The following is a 17,599-nucleotide window of genomic DNA, read 5'->3' as shown; positions in this document are numbered from 1 at the left end:
TTTAAACTAAACCAGGGTAGGTTTAGACTGGATACAAGGAAGAAATTCTTTACAATGAGGGTGGTGAAACACTGGAACAGGTTGCCCAGAGAGGTAGTGGAGGCCCCATCCCTGGAAGCATTCAAGGCCAGGTTGGATGAGGCTCTGAGAAACCTGATCTAGTTGAAGATGTCCCTGCTGTCTGCAGGGGGGTTGGACTAGATGACCACTAGGGGTCCCTTCCAACCCAAAACATTCTATGATGCTATGATTCTATGATTCTATGCAGCCTTCCCATGCAGACACCGGGAGCATAAGTAGTACACAAAGGGAACAAACATTTCTGGTAAAAACACATCTAGAGTAACCTGTTTAAATATTCCCTTACTCAATGGAACCTAAGCGTGCCTCAGATGTGATGTCCTTGGCTTTCTGGAGAGGAAGAGGAAAGCACGCATCAGATTTATGGAGTACCTTCCGCAACAGAGTCACTAAGCCTCACCTCTCCCATGCAGAACCAGGCTGGCTGAAGGATAAATGGATTAGAAAAAAAAAGGTTTTAAAAAGAAAAAAATTTTGGGGGTGAAAAAAAAAGGAAAAAAATTGGCCACCTGGAACTTATTTCTTCTCTGCTATCTAGAAAATAATGTTTTTTAAAAAAGTAAGAAAAAACTTATTAAACAATAGTTTAGAGCATATGTGTGAGGGAGTTCACTGTGCTTCAGCCTTTAACATTTATACAGCATTTTTCTCTGGTACTTGTTTATCCTCAACCACTTGACTCTTCACCATCCCATCAGAAATCATGTTAAGAGCAAAAACAAAGTTGTCAGTATTCAGTGATGGTATTTACTAATGTTAACTTAACCCCTTCCTAAGAGAAACAAGACATACAACAAAAAAGACTGTATTTAAAAGGGACACTGCCAATTCAACACTAATAAGAAATAAGCCTATATTTTATATGCATGTTCATAAACAGAAAAAAAAAAAAGAAAAAAAATCAAATTGTCCTCCAATATGTATCTTACAATGATATCAAATAAATAATTTCTTTCTGGTGTCAAATAGCCCGTTGTCACTGACCAAAGTGAACGAGACTAAAGATAAATTCAGAGAACACAAAAAATGAGGAAAAAAAATAATTAAAAAAAATCCTTTCATTTTCAATAATCCAAGCTGTTAGCAGTAAATGAAGTAAATAATTCAGAGAAAATATACATTTTAACTCCAGTGTCCCTACACAATAGGCAGCTGGGGGAATGCCAAATTTGTCTTCCTAGGAAACACTTCCCATAACAGTACAAGATGCTATTTTAAAGGAGGATGAGAAAAAAATTCTCTTGAGCATGTTATATAAGGTTTATTTCCAAAGCTTAGCCCTGGCAAGAACAGTAGTGAGAACACAGATACAATCTTAGAAAGCATGCAATATTTTCCTGTCCTTCTAGAATTAGCTGGAAATTAGGGCAAGAGAAAGCAAGGAAAACAGAAACACCACCACCACCACCACCCCCCCTCAGTGCCTGGGAAGTGTGCAAGGGAATGGAAGAGGGGAAAAGGGTAACCTCATTTTTTCTAAACATTTTGTAATTAGTATTCATTTATTCTTAGCAGTAACTTCCTGAGGTTTATTTGCTGTTGGCGCGGGGAGAGGGGGCAATCATTCACTTAGCTGCTTCCCCGCAAGACCCACAATTAAGCAAAGAACCACTCAAAGCAAAAACGGATCTTGTCATTAACTCAAAACCTTAAACCCAATCAGATTAACTCCGTTATCACAGAAAATGGAAACACGGCACCCGGAAAGGGATGATTTTTGTTACCCGTGCCTTTTTACACGGCAGTTGGTGAATGCTTTTGTATAAGAAAGAACTGTCGGCAAAGTATAACGTGAAGGACAGATACTTGGCCGTACGTAGTTTGCTGGGTGCAGGGCTCGCTCCGCCGGCAGCGGGCGCTTACCTTCCTTCTGGCTGCCCGCAGCGCTTTGCTGCTGCAACAAGCTCTGACTGTACAACGTCGGCAGCGCGGCGGCAGCGTACTGCTGGATTCCTGAGTAGGCCTGGGTGAGCGCGTCCATCGTGCCGGCCGTGCCGTTCGTCAAGCCTGTTGCGCCGAGTCCTCCGTTCAGGGCCGCCATACCTGAGAGCATTTGAGCAACTTTACAAAAAACCCAACAATAGAGAAAAGAAATTGCACTTGTTCATTAGTGCTTTCCGAAAGTCGTTGGTATTATATGACACTGACAACGATGGCAGTGCATGCAGCTCGGCACTTCACCAAATGGGACTGAGAACAAAGAACACGACTTTGGCGTCAGGATCACTTTAGCACAAAGGTTGCACAGTCACACGGACTCGCATGCAGCCTGCTACTGGCAAGTACGATGGCTGGGGGCTCCCAAAAGCCTCTCTGCCCACCTTCCTCGACACCCATGGCGCTGCTGAGGGTATCTGAAGCTGGCAGGGTGCGACCTATTTGACCCGCATCCTTGCAAGCTGGCCGCCGGGAAAAAGCAGGCTGCGAGGGAGCCCACTCTTTCTGACCAGGATCTTTAGCAACAGGCCCTGACCACACCGTACCAGAAGCATTTTGCTTATATGGAATTAGCAGAGAACCCCCAATTAATAGCATTTTGAAGCAACCCTCTGTACAATTATGGGCTTCGTCCCTTAGGTTTGTGGTAGGAAGATGGACTGCGACGCCCTGTGCTTTCACCCTCCTCCCCCAGTTACTCCAGAAGATGACCAGCAGCATATCTAGAGTGCCTAGAAGTGCTTCATCCAGACTAGGCCTCTTTCATGAAGAAACAAAAGCATTTGGTTCTAGCAATGTCTTTCTTCTCGCTGGAGACAGGGTTGCTTAATTTTTTTTTCCTTTAAAGCCATTCTACATCCCGATAAATAACAGATTAATTTAACTGGGATGACAGCCAGAGAGGAAATTTCAGACTGGATTGCTAGCTGTGTGGAAAATGGCACCCCTCATCCGTGCAACCAGTGCAGCCTGCAAAAGAAATTTTACTGCTCTGACTGGACAAACTCCTGGGCTACAGCCTCCCTCTGTTTCTGCTATTCCTCATCACGGCTCCTAAATAAGCCACGTTGAAGTTAACAGTATTAACACTTTTTAAAAATTTTTTTCAGAAATTCCAGAAAAAGTTGCTTTTCTGTTAGAGCTACAGTCTCTTTTGCAGCTGAAGGGGTGGCAGAGTTCAGAGCCTGGCTCATCGCTCCGACTTGTGTCAACCAGAGCAGTTAGGTGCTCATTAGGACCACGTTTTCTGCGCAACTAGCTCTCCTGTGTTCCCCAGTTTTGAGGTGAACAGCTCACAAACAACTTAAAAAGGCTTAATCAGGCCCCTCGAGGTACAGCAGATCAGTCACCAGAAAAATGGGGCACCCAGAACCACCGACGACCATTTCTTAGATATTGACTGTGTAGTGTTTTGATTGGTAAAATGATGGGTGAAGAGGTGACTGCTGGAGCCATAAGAAGACCCAAAAGCTAGGAACATTGAAGAGAAAGAGAGGGCTTAATTTCAGAGCAATAATAAGGGGTTATATGTAAATTGGAGAAAAGTGAGGAAATTAAGCAGAGGACACTTTATAGTGAATTAACTATGAAATCTATTAGACTGGGAAACAATCTTCACGGGAAGTGGCATAAACCTTATCACATGAGTAATTTAGAGATAGAAAGCATACTGCAGGGAATTATCCTGCATTGACAGAGGAGGATAAAGATGCTGACCTACTAGTTTTCTTCCATCTCTTATGTAGATTTGAAAAGTGTATTCTTACAAGTCTCTGATAATCAGGACAATTGCTCAAGTGGCACCTTTCTGGCTCCACCAGAGTCTGTGCCAATTAAGAGAATTGTACTGCATAAATTATACCTTTTGATATTACTATAATTTGTGTGACTAAACACTTGACAGAAATGTGATTTTCTTAGCCTTTTCTTAATAAAATGTCTTGCACTTTGAAGATTTCTCTCTCCCCTCCACCCCTCTTCAGAGCATCACTGTCTCCGGCTAGGAGGTACTGGCTGCCACCACTTTGAACAAAAACCTCTGTCAGAGCATGAGAGAGCCAGATATTTGTTGTATAATGGTTCCGGTTACAAAACAAAACCTTGCAAACCAAGATAGCTTGTGAAGTATGCTACATCTAGAAGACAGGACATTTGGAAAATGAAGATGATAATTCCATGAAGATTATTATTATTATTATAATTATTATTATTATTACTACTACTACTTAGCATTAGCGTTAGCATTAGTGTTAGTATTAGTATCATATCCTGAGCCTGAACTTAAGCTGCTCTGATGTTTTTGTACTTAGGTTTCTGTCATTGCTTGCATGGATGTACACACAGCGCTGGTTAAAGTAAAGGCTCCTGATAAAGCAGCTTGTATCTCTCCTTTCATTATAGTGTTGAAATAACTTGATAATAGAGGAAGAATTAGGTTAACATGTTATCTTTGGTGAGTCATCAGCCTATTAGATAAACATGCTTTGTGTTGCAGCGGGCAGCATCCTCCCCCTTCTTTCACCCAGAATCAATAGTCCCTTCCCACCAAATGATTTCAGATGAGCAAACAGCCAGCCAGCCCCAGCTCACCACACCGCTTCTGGGAAGGGCACTGCTACCGCTCCTGCAGCGCACGTGCCTAAATACGCTTCCCTCCTGAGCAAAACAGAGCTGCAGAAAGCATCTCGACATTTATTTTATTCTCCCTTTTTACATTTTTATGAAATCTGCAAGGTCCAGCTGCAGTTACACATCTCTGCCATCTCTTTATTATCTCCACCAATGCACCTCAGTCTGATATTGAACTCTGGTCCCTTCCTCAATTCTGTACAATAACCTTTTGGGGTCTCTCATCTACAGCCTTCTACTTTTTTGAGTTACTCTACATAATACAGAAGTGACAATACTTGGCAAGTCCAAGGGTCTCTTAAAGTGCTTTCCAAGCACCTTCAAATCTGTCACGAATAGTTTTATCTCCATTTTACAGACGTAAATATGGGGGCAGAAAGGCTAAGTGACTGCCCTGGGTTCACGCACAAATATTGTGTCATAGCTGCCATGTATCCTGAGTCCATCGTGTTCTTTCTTAATTGCAAAGAATCCCTTCCTCTCTCTTTATTCATTTTTCCTCATTACTCATAATTCTTTTTGTTGGTTACATTATTTATATTCATGTGCCCAAATGAGACAGTTTAATGTTTTGTCATTTAAAGTTTTAGATGCTTCAAGCACAACTGAGGGAAGACTGGGTGAATCCCCAAATGTACGTACAACTGTTGCAAAACCCTTGGAGATAGTTAAACTTACTATATTCCACTTCCTTTAATTTTTAAGGCCTCCAGACATCTTTCTACAATGCTTCTCTCTACAATGAGAGCACTATAAGTCTCCACAGCCCAATTTCTTTTTCATGGACCCAGCCGGGATCCAGAAAACAGACAAAAGTCTCCTAGTGAGCTCAGCCTGGAAGACATTCTCCTTGTGATTCTCACATACAGAGCAGGACATGGCTTCAACAGAAGAATACCTTTTCCAACGCCTCTGTGTAAATCAATGCCCAAGCCCAGTGCCACCTTCTGCTTCATATTTGGGTTAAGCTCTGCTTGACTCGTGCTTTGAATCGCTCTTGTTAATTCCCCAATTTAAAGTGTGTCACTCAATTCCAACTTCTCTGCACAATTACTTCAGGAACCTCCATGACCAAATGCTGTTTGAATGTTTTTACTGGAGTGCTTATGACCATGGCATAGCGTGAAACATCAGACTCATTGAACGTGAGGTTTCCTGAAGGCAAACTCCTCGGCAGGTTTGAGTGTGAATGACTGGATCAGACATGGTCACTAGGAAAAGCACTGGCTCGTCATTAAAATAGACAGGGGAGGTTGTTGTCATTTGAACAATGCTTCGCTATCACTAGCATCACAAGTACCTGAAACTGATAATCAATGTCACCCTTTTGAGAGAAACAGTTCCACAATGCTGTGTTGTGGGGAAGCAGTTTCCCATCTTTAGATCTCTCTCATATATGTATATACACAGACAGACATATCCATACACATTTTGTAAGTGCTATACACATACAGATGTTCTAGGCACATATACTCTGTGTGTCCATAAAAACATCCATGAAGAAGATTTGGGACTGAAGCCACTGTTGGTACAAGTCCGTGGAAGTAATGGTGGCTTAAAACGAGCTGAAATTTGGTAGTAGGTTGTGAACATGTCATTAACACTTCCAATGACACATGCAGGGAAGTTTGCACGCACATCACCTTGAAATACTTGCTGAGAAAATGTAGCCTAGCAGTAAGTGTTAAAAGGAGTGCAACAGAAGGTTTCCCACGCAAAGTCAAAAGCTCATAGGTCATTCATTCTTGCTCGGTCTTGATGAAGGGGACATTATCTTGGAGTGCTGCAGTGTGCCTGGGTTCTTAGTACTTGTGGGAGGGAAGGAGTGGGAAGCCATACTCTGCTCTTGATATTGTGACTCTTACAAACCAAGGCACAATGACTGTTTATCATGAAAAGATATTTAATGATTTCTTATTTATAAATGACAGGGTAGCCCTCTTACTAAAAGAGCTCATGAGAAGAGATTAAGTTGGCTTTTCATGCATGCCATTTTTAGTGGCTTGCTTTAATACTAATGTAATAATAAGAAAGGAAACCAACATCTGGCATTTTTGGGACCTAATACGTACTTTTCTTAAGTTGTTCTCGAGTCATATTTACTATGAGGTTGTTTGTGTGAAATACGAATGTCCTTGCCAGAAGCAAGACCTGTTTTACACAAGACCCCGTGCAACCACTCAACATTGCTACATGGACATCCATTAGCCCCCTTCCTTCCCAACTCCCAACAATGACAACCAGAGATCACAGAACGAAAAGATTGGGTGAGCAGCCAAGTAACAGTGACAAAAAGGACATCATGCAGAGTATCAGAGTGAGCAAGAGATACTGAGGAGGACATCCGTTCCTGGGGGTACATTATGACGGGTCATGGACTGGCAATGACCAAATAGATTCCTTGCATTGCAAAAGGAAATGCAAGGAGCAACAGCAGCTAAAAAAAAAAGAAAAAAGGAAGGGGGAAAATGCATCTGGACCATTTCTTCCATTGCAGGCAAAGGTGAAGTCATCATAGCAGAAACAATAAAAAAAAAAATCCTTCTTCTTCAGGAAAATCTTGACCAAGGCTAAGAACAAGGAAGAATGTTCTAACAACTACCGGGCATCTACTCAGCTGGAGATGCCAGGGTTTGTTTAAGATGTCATAGGATAGATGTGCATGCTCTGGTATTACAGGTGACTGACTGCATCATTCTCTTATACTTGCCAATTAAAAGCCAAGGTTTGCCTTCATTTTTTAAGCATATTGCTCTCAAGTCAATTTAATAATTCCTACAGACATTTTAAAAGCACTGTCTCCATGGCAAACATCTTTCTTATCACTAGATTTCTGAGCGAGGTTTTGTACGTTAGGGTGATATACCTGTTGTCAGACTCCCTAAATGAAAAAGGAGCCTCTCCTACCACCTAGATAACCCAAATCCCTGGTGACATTTCTTTTACCTTCCATACACCCTGCAGGAAAAGGAGTCTTTGTGCAGGGACGCAAGGGACTTCACTTTGCAGAGCAAACTATGTGGAAATTAAAAGACTCCAGAACTGCATAGGTACCATGAATGGAACTAGATCAACTTGACCCCCTTATTTTGCATATATATTAAAAATAATCACATAATCTTTACAATTGGTAGGTTTTGGGGCATGATTATTGGGGAAGGCTGTCCACCACAGCAATAAATACTCACTGTTTACGGTACCTGCTAGTGCATTAATATTATTCAGTCCAACAGTGGCTCCAGCCAATCCTTGGAGAGTACCCAGAGAAGTCAAAGAATTCATGGCCGCACCAGCTGTAGAATTAGCAGTTGATGCAGCCACTGAAAGGAAAAAAAAGCAAGGCAAAATTAAGACCATATTTTGCTTATTTTAATTGATCACAAACCAGCTTACAATAATGCTGAGCTGAACAACAGGGCTACTTGCAAGAAAAAGAAAAAAAGAAAATGAGACCAATAGACCAACTTTGTTCAAGATATTACTCGTATGTTTGTTCATGGAAAGTGTTGATAAGCCTTGAACTGCAAAGACTGGATCACAAAATTTAGCGTTGTGCTATTACTTGCAAACATAATACGGAAAGAGTAAGTATGGGATCAGTCACTTTTCTCAAAAGTTTGTCAATCAACCTAGCACCCCAGGCTGATCAGCTAACCAGGCTATTGAGATTTTGCCACATTTTAAACTCTATAATAGAAAAAAAAAAGTAGAATTACTCATTGTAACTTTGTCATACAACAGCTTTACGTTCTGGGCCCGAAGTGTTTTAAGAGAACTTTTAATTATTCTAAGTGAGACACTATGCCATTATGGCTCTGCTCTAGGGCACTGTATGAACATCATTTAAAGCCTTGACAAAAAGAACAATGACCAGCCAAATACAAAATGTAACTACTATGCATTTTATTGCAGGCTTTTAGCCTGGCCTTTGTACATAACTAATCACGTATATGCACCCCATGAATGATACTATATGCATCCCCAAAAGCTTTGCCAGAGGAGAAGCTGAGGCTCAGGTGGAGAAATGGCCTTTGTTGCTACAATGCCAAAGGAATGGTGAAGGTGGATGAGATGAATCCACCTAAACTACATGCTTAGGAAGAGGAAGAGACTCACTCTCTTGTCATGGGAAAATAATAAAGCATCTCAGAAAGAGCTACCATTTAGGGTAGGTTGGATGAATTAGAAAGGAAGGGCCTTGAATAACCAGTGTAGATTAAACACTTACACGTAGGTAAAGTTCTACCATACCAGATGAATCACACTCATAAAAGCTGCGGAAGCAATTAGGTTTTTAGCTTGTCTCCTGAGCCCTACTTTAGTGCATCAATCATAAAGACTTTATTTTCCTTAAAAAATTTGCATTACCTTCTGAAAAGTGAATGTTTAAAGTGAAGTCTCTACAGTTGGCAGGATCCAGGAAAGAAAGTAGGAGGCAACTTTTTCACTCCGTGGGTAAACCTCAAAACTCTAACCTACAAATAACCCACCTTTACAGCCTTAAGACCCACCAAAACCAAGCCTTCACACTCACGGGGCCTCAAGGTATGAAAGATTCTCCTGGTGTGGGTGAGGAGAGATTTCCAGACTCCTTGAGGCAATGTTAACTGGAATAATTTTATATGTTGCAGATAGAAGCAGATTTGATTATTCAATCTCTCTCCGCAAAGTAATAAGAAGCAAATAATGTCTTTGATTAAAAAAAAAAAGTAATCAAAAAAAATGCAAGCAAAACCCCACTTTTTTCAGATAATGTGGTCACCAACAGAGAAGAGAGAAAAAAATCAAACGAATGAATGCCGGTGAATTCCCTGTGACCAACACTGCTGCATGTTTCTGCTCGTGTTCATTAGCAGACCATTTAAATGAGGTATATAAACCTCAAATCTGAGGGATCTGATTGGTTTTGACTGGGCTGAATTCCATTCATTTCTGTTTCAGAGGATTATTACCCCTTTCTCTTGAGGAAACACATATATTTAAGAAATGAGAGAAAAGGGGGCTAGGAAACTGCCTGAAAATTACATTCAAGCTCTTGGGGGCAAATAACTCCTGTGAACGAGAGCCATACGCTTATGGATTGTCAACACATCTGTTGGAGAAGGCAGAAAAACCTGATTAAATCCTTCCCCCTTGTGCAGCCTACAGAGCGTGTTGTCGTGGCTCTTATCATGGTCTCACTGCTCAAACACATGCTTCAGGGATGGCCAGTATCTGGGGCCAACATTTCGTTTCTACTTTTATTTATATCAAATTTCTCTACTCCATCAGACAAACACAGAGCAGGTGCCTTAGTGATTCTTCCATTTGAAGTTACAATGCAGATTATCTAGTTTGCCTAAATAATGACTTGGCATATAATCAATGTAAAATACTAGTTGGAGCACTGAAGCACCTCAGAAATCAGTGTTTGGTTGTTGTTGCGGCTATTTCTTCTGCTTAGCACTGATTTGTCTCACAGATCTACTGGGACAATGCTTTTTCCTCTTTGGCTTATTATTTCTTTGAGGAGAAAGAAACTGAACAGATTGTGTGGTTTCCATTATCTTACTGATCATGGGGTGAACAGGAACGAAGGGAGCTCCTTTTGTTAGGGCACTTGTAAAGGATGTATTCAGCAGCTTGCTGGGTGAGGTTTTCTGAGAGACTCCACACTAGTTATCATCTCTGTCTCTTTGACTGACACCTTCATGTATGAAATGAAGATGAAGACAGTGATGATACTGTCATAAAGGGACCATAAAAGGTCCAAGAGATTAAGAGAGGTGAAAATTTCTCACAAAATGCTGGATAAAACCAACAGATGAAGCAATGGTATTCCTTGTCCTCAAAGAACCTGAAGGGAGATGAAACAAAAGTTAAAGGGTCCTACAAGAGACGTGTGGAGGCTTAGGCCACCTGAAAGCTTTTACCTCATCTGCTTCCATTCTGTTGCAATCCACCTAAAGACAAGGACCGTGCTTCTCCTTTTCCCTTTTCTAGTTCATTTCAACTAAAAAATTGTAGCATATATTGAACCAAAGGGAAAAAAGAAAAATCACATGCCTTGTGGTAATGGTAGATGACTGCACTACTTTGGGGGAACCTGTATAACTCTCTCGTGTCAGTAAAGCTCTTGGGCTCCACAACTGCTCAGAGTAATGGCAAAGGAAGTATAATTCACTGTTGGAATAGCGTTATGCTATATTTATGGCTTTTAGTTGTCCAGATGACAAAAACAGATTGGATACCTACCGAATTTATAAATTGGTTTTTACCAGGTTCCCCTGCCACCAAATAAATTAAAAGAAAACATTTCACAGCTCCCTCCATCCTCCAGACCAGAACATTGCTGCTCTGAATCGAATCACTTCATCGGGCTGCTTAATAAACAGTAGGCATCTGTCTCCAGGTACTTAGACAGCTTGATGTACGGAGCCGCAGTGCCCCTAGGAATTGCCCTTTTTGTGCTGCTGGTGCACCAGCATTTGGTGCAACAGTCAGGAAAATCAAGACACTCAAAAAAATGTGCAAATGACTTGGTTTTCTGGTGTCACTCTGTATGGCACATGCTTTATCCACAACATTTGGTGTATTATTGTTCTCTTTTGTCCTGGTTTTGGCTGGGATAGAGTTAATTTTCTTCCTAGTAGCTAGTATGGGGCTACTGGCTGGGGTTAAACCACAACTTTGTTATAGCGGGAATTTTATCCTTGCCTCCTTAAAACCTGTATATGTCAGGGACTCAATATGTCTCTGGGGCAGCATTGAGTTGGCTAATACCGAAACTATGGGGAGAGATTCAGCAGTCTAGAGCTCCAGCCTGATGAATGCTGGCTGAATATACAATAGCTGGTGAAGAACAGAACTGCTTTTTACCAGCCGCACTGATCATTCCCTCACAATGTTATGCCCTGGATAAAGATCAGAACATGATAGATAAGATTTTGTCTACTCAAAGGAACTTTTTCCTCTCTAAGATCAGTCATTGGAATAAGCCGACAACTTTCTCAGAGAGGCTGTTGCTCAATTGGAGCCTATTGGCAGGAGTTACGGGGTTGAATCCTTTGGCTGTTGTTGCAAGAGTTCAGACAAGATGTTCATCATATTCCCCACTGACCTTAAAAATCTATTAATACCTGAAAATAATATCACAGCAATGGATAAAGAGGTCAGTTTAGACTTGTAAGTGTAAAGAGTTGTCCTGTAACCTGTAGAAAAATCTGCTGTTTCCTGCAGATACGCTGCACGCCGGTGACCTGTTGCCTTCTCCATCCAGGCCACGTACAGAGACTTTACATAACACTTTAGCATCTTCAACCATAAAAGGTGAGAAGGTTAAAAATGTTTATTTTACTGTTAGAGACCTTATTGTTTCTTCTTCATTGACCCCTCTATTCCCACCTTCCTGTGTCAATCTCACAGCCTTCCTCTTTTCTTCCAAACTCAACTCCACTTTAATAAACACCCAGAAACCTTCAAATAATACAAATAATATTACTAAGAAGCTGTAAAATGGAGAAGGGCATGGCTGCAACCTTCTCCCAACACACCACCAAATCACTCCCAACCCCGGCCATTTGATCTTACTGTGCTTCCTCCACTTAATTGATAAAAATTTTGCTATCAGCTTCATTATGAATAAAGAGACTTGGCCTTTGGTTAATATATTCTTTAACAGAGCTCTCTTTGATACAGAGAACACATTTTCATTTGGAGTGGATGCTCTACACAGTACAGATATTTGTGTTTAACCAGCAATGTTGCATTCATAGAGACTTTTAAGGCTGGAAGGAGCTGGCATTTTCAATTCTTCCCCTCAACACATTTATTTCTGCCTGTAAAAGGTTATAGCACCTTTTAGGTCAGATTTTTTTTTTTTAACAGAAATTTAATCTAGCAATGAGCCATTTCCCTTTTAACTTAACATTCCAACACAATTCCCCAAAACTATGCCAAAACAACCAGTATTAGCATAGAAATGTTTGGCCATTCTTTTGGCTAGCTTATGTTCATAGAGTCATGATGATTTACATCATCTGGATTTACATCAGCTGGAAAATTAGACTCAGGATAACAGCATCTAGGAAAGGCAATGATGTGTAAGTATTTCTTTGGCTTTGCTGTGCACACTGTGAATGGGATTAATTTCCCCACCTTTGGCAGCCTCATCATTAGTTTAAGCTAGCCTAGTCAAACCCATTCTTTTGGGGTGTCTCTGAGGTTGAGAGACCTCCAACCCAAATACCCTACCTTTACATTTCTACCTCAGGATGGGCTGAGTTGCCCTCTGGAAGTGCCCCCATTTCTGCTGATTGTGATGATGGACTCAAAGCAGACATAGACCATTCAGAGAGGAAACGTGTTGCCGTATGGATCCTGTCCTTCATGTCGGCCACACATTGTGTTACAAGCTGGTGATCTGACAGCAAGGGATCTGTTTCCATCCTGCATGCAGAACCAACGCCAAACCATGCAAACCCAGGGGTTTGATTGTAATCACCTCAATCAAATCTTGGGCTCAGAGAATTGCCTGATGCTGGGCAATTCTGAGCTAATCTGCAGAGGATGTGCACTATTCTTCAAAGCACACCCCATCAGAGAAAGGAGCTAGGCAGCAGGGACTTACACAGTAGGTCATACAAAGTAGGATGGCCTTGCACAAGAGCATGCAGGATGGGCTAACCTACTAGATGCTATTGACGACTCTTCCACTTCTGCCTCAAACTTCTTGTGCTGCCCTGGACAAAGCACTCACTATGTTTTTTGTTGCAAGACAATGCTAATTCTGCTTCTTCCTAGTTGCTGGCTTGCCTCTTAGAAAGCCATATCTTGGAGGCACGGGCACATTCGTGTCACACCTATTTACTTCCTACACCTAGGACCAAAGAGTGCCCTTGATAGGGCTTCTAGTTATACAGAAGTAAGGAAACCACAGACCTATGTTTGTCTGTAGTATAGCCTTGGGCAAACCCCTCTCATGTCTCAGGGCCAATTTATAAAATGAATCCTCTTCCCCAACAGAGGAGGTCAACTGGGAGGTCCAGGGAGGCTGCCTGGGCACTTGGTGATGAAACAAAGTTCTAGACAAACACTCCCTTTCTCTGTTGCTCTGAAGAAAAGGTCCTATTCAAATCACACATGCACTCCTATGATTTAGCAGACAGTTTGCAGTGTGTAGTTGACCCCATTCTTTCCTTATTTTTTGGGGAAACGTCCAAGTAATGAAGAACTCCAATGACTTCTCAGCAAAGTCATATGCCACGGAAAAAAAGGTGTCTCTTCAAAATTCTATACTACATATGCTAACTTGGCACTATTTTATGGGTGGTGATACGAAGGCTGTGCACTCTCTCCATTCCTCTTCACCTTGTCCCATTCCCTTCCTCCTCTTCCGACCATCTGGAAATGGCACACAGTCACACTGCAGGCCTGGGACTAAGGTATTAAGAACATCAGAGAAGCATTTTGGAGATTTTAAGTGAAGTTTCTTTTTGGAAACATTATTTTGGTTTTAGGGCAGGACTAAAGGAGAGGATGGGCAAAGGAAAGCAAGGACAGCTTTAGCTCTTTGCCTGCATGGAGGATTGCTGAAGACCTTCACCCACCCCACCCATGTGAAGAGAGCAGCTGACATTTCTGGAGCAGAACCAGCTTCCTGGTGCTGCAGGGCTTCAGGGCAGCTCCAAGTCCGGCTTAACTACGCTGGGGCTTTCCACAAGGATTCACAACGGTGACTGTGTCAGCCCTGCTGACAGCTTTGCTCTCGGTTACACTCCACAATTGCCTGTCACTACCTAACGGAGGGCACAACAGGAAGCTCAGCGTTCACTTTGGTATCAACTACCTCCTTATCTGTGTTCTGGTCACATCCTGCTCAGGCAGTTGTAGAGGATGTGCATATGTTTAAAAGCAAACCACAGTACTCAGCTGTGAACCACAACTTTGTTCTTGTTGTTTTACTTAATGGAGAGTTTAAATAACTCAGTGTTCAACATATGTATTTTGCTCTGGTTAAGATGATACAGTAGTGCACCCTGGTTCAATATTATGCACAAATTTCAGGTTCAGTATCTCTATGACTTTTAAGCAGGAGAAGTTGCAGAGAAGAGTTGCTCTCTTTTGGGAGACTCCTGTCAAAGCTGTATTGGCGGTTGTATGAGTCCAGAATCCTCTTTCTTGTACTAAATTTGGGTATATTTCTGATTGTCTGCTGCCTTCCTGAGCTCACTGACTCCAAGGACTACATAAAATAGATCTGACTTAATCTGCCCCTGACCAAATGGCTGCCATTCAGAGGGATGCAGACAGGCAGAGTTGGCCAACAGGAACCTTACGAAATTTAACAAGGACAGATGCAAAGCCCTGCACCTGGGAAGCAATAATCCTTTTCAGTAACAGAGGCTGGGGGTGGATGGGCTGTGGAGCAGTTCTGCTGAAGAGGACCTGGGGTGGTCCTGGTGGGAGGTGACCACGGAAAGCCAAGCGCATCCTGGGCTGTTGGAACTGGAGAAGAGCCAGGAGACCCAGGTGATTTTTCCTCTTTACTCAGCACTTCTTAGATCACATCTAAATATTACATCCAGATTTGGGCTCCTCATTGCAAGGAAAACATTGATCAGCTGGAGGGAGTTCAGTGGAAGGCCAGCGAGATGTTTAGGGGCTGGAGCACTCATCCTGTAACAAGCTGGGCTTGTTCAGGCTGAAGAAGATATGGTTTCAGGTGGACCTAAAGCACCCTCCCAGTACTTATGAGGAGGTCATCAGCTAGATAGATCAGTAGCGCATGGTGGGAGGACAAGAGGTAAACTGAAGCAAGAGAGGTTCAGTCCAGATATAAGTAAAAGCATTTGTACCAGGAGGATGTCAAGCTCTGGAACAGATTACCAAGGTTACTCAGTCCATGCCCCTGGGGGCTTTTGAGACTTGACTGGATCAAGCCCTGAGCAACCTGATCTCACCTCATTCTTGACCCTGCTTTGAGCAGAGGGTTGGACTACAGACCTCCTGAGGGACCTTCCAACCTCGATTATTCTATGAACCCATGAAAAGTAGAACAGTGTAGCGGAAAAATAGAAAAAGTCAGGTAACACTGAGGCAGAATGAAAGAAAGATGAAGAATGACAATGAACAGGAGATCTGGCTTCTGTTCTTGGGTCTGTTTACAGGAATAGAGGCTGACACCAAATATGCCACTTAACTCTTGGCTGTGCTTCTGATCTAATCTGCCACAACTACTTTGTGTGTAAAATTTCCAGGGCTGGATCTACATCTAATAAAAGGAGGTCCTGACTTTGGATGATTCCTTAAGATTTTAGTTCCCTCTTAGTTTCCTTTAGATTTAGCGATGTGCAACATAAAATAGAATTGTAGTAGAAGAACAGAAAGAAAGGACATAAAGAAATTATCCTGAGAGAGTAAATGCAGTAAGAAAATAAAATAAAATTTGTTTAATACTTCTTAACATCTCCCCAGTCAGTGACATAGAAAAAAAATCATAAGAGGCTGGGACAAAAGGAAAAGAAATATTAAACCCAAAGCAGAAATCTCTAATTTTAGCAAGTTGCATTTAAATTCTTTGTTTACTATCCCAAATCTCTTGGCTAACAGAATATTCCATTGTCCCTTTGCTAGTTAGTACAAGAGGGATAATAAAGCTAAGAGACAACACTGGATTTAAGGATAATCAGATTAACGCTGAGTTCTCTGTTTTCTTTCTAATCTTTAGTGGTAAAAACCAATGATGTTTGGAACAATGTCTTGCAAACTGTATCTAAACAAGATGAACACCTGCTGGCCCGAGTGAAAGACTAAAGATAGTGGACAAAGTTTAGTTGTGCTGGACAAAGTCTATGGAAAGCTTCCAACTTTGGTCTGATTTACAACATCTTATTTTGGTTGCGGTACTCTCTGCAACAGAGAAGAAAGGCACCCAACTGTAGGAGGTTCTTATGTAGCAGGGAATCCGGATCACCGATCTGGTGTTATGCGGGATTCTGGCCAGATCTGACCTTACATTTTTAAGATGATTAAGATGATTAAGGTATATTCTCTTTATGTTGCACTAACAACAACTGGTTGTTATAAGGAGATGGAGGCCAACCCCCTTTCTCCTAAACATGCAAATTAAATGCCTCCTATGGAAAAGACGAGTGATTCAAGTATAGTAATGATGGAGCTTATGAAATGAGGATTTTGAACATGGGCGTGGGGGAGAAGTGGGCAAGTCAATCACACCGCCCATGTGACATTGCTCTCAGGAATTTGCGGTTGCGTTTCTGTCTGAAATGAGCACACTCTACGGGCTCTGACTGCATAAGGAACATTTTAAAGGGGAAGAATAATTAAGCGATGACAGAGGCATCATCATTATTAGATAATCACAACCCAGGGGCATTAACAAACGTTGAGTGTCTCTAATCCCATGAGGTCTAATTATTCTGTGGTAATAACCACACCTCCAAGTTTTAATTTATTCTTGTGGAGAATCTGGGGGTGGAGGTGGGGGAAAGGGGGGCATTTTAATATTTTTGCTGAAAGAAGATGCAGTTGGCCTTTCAAAAGGGCTCATCAGTATTCTAATCTAACTAGCATGTGTGATTGGCATTAAATTGTCTGCCCTTTATGGTGATCTCCAGCCAATCTGAGCATTTATCCTTGCACAAACTGGAGGTCTCCTAGACACTAACATAGCACCAGCATGCACCGGTTCAGTTTCTTGGGGCAATTTTTGGCAAAGGAAAGGCTGATGTTCCTAGCCTGGGGAGGTTAATTCTCCATACAGTCCATTGACAAACACACTACCATTTTGGGGGGAGAGAAGTAAAAACTTGCTCATTTTCTGGTATCTTGGAGGTGCTGTCTGACATGTCAAAAAGGAAGATTCTATTAAGTTTAAGTGCTTTGCCTGTGCTTGGATAGAATAAAATAAAAGTGACAGACACACTCCAGGGGAAGGGGACCAGCAATTCAT

The 17,599-nt window shown here is 41.8% G+C and overlaps 1 protein-coding gene across 4 annotated transcripts in view; it reads right to left on the bottom strand.

Moving 5' to 3' along the window:
• Window positions 1-17,599, bottom strand: part of CELF2 (CUGBP Elav-like family member 2) — a 206,624-nt gene that overhangs the window by 8,923 nt on the left and 180,102 nt on the right. For 3 of the 4 annotated variants that reach the window (XM_035889161.1, XM_035889160.1, XM_035889164.1), the window contains exons 10-11: window positions 7,836-7,967; window positions 1,945-2,124 (exon numbers count right to left, since the gene is read on the bottom strand). In XM_035889161.1, the coding sequence (XP_035745054.1) occupies window positions 1,945-2,124; window positions 7,836-7,967 (312 nt within the window). The remainder of the gene's footprint in view (window positions 1-1,944; window positions 2,125-7,835; window positions 7,968-17,599) is intronic. The other variant, XM_035889163.1, reaches the window with a different exon arrangement.

The sequence above is a fragment of the Egretta garzetta genome, unplaced genomic scaffold (assembly GCF_000687185.1).
Source record: "Egretta garzetta isolate BGI_Z169 unplaced genomic scaffold, ASM68718v1 scaffold291, whole genome shotgun sequence".
Lineage (NCBI taxonomy): Eukaryota > Metazoa > Chordata > Aves > Pelecaniformes > Ardeidae > Egretta > Egretta garzetta.
The sequence above is the reverse complement of the archived record's forward strand: the minus strand, read 5'-3'. Positions and strand labels throughout refer to the sequence as shown.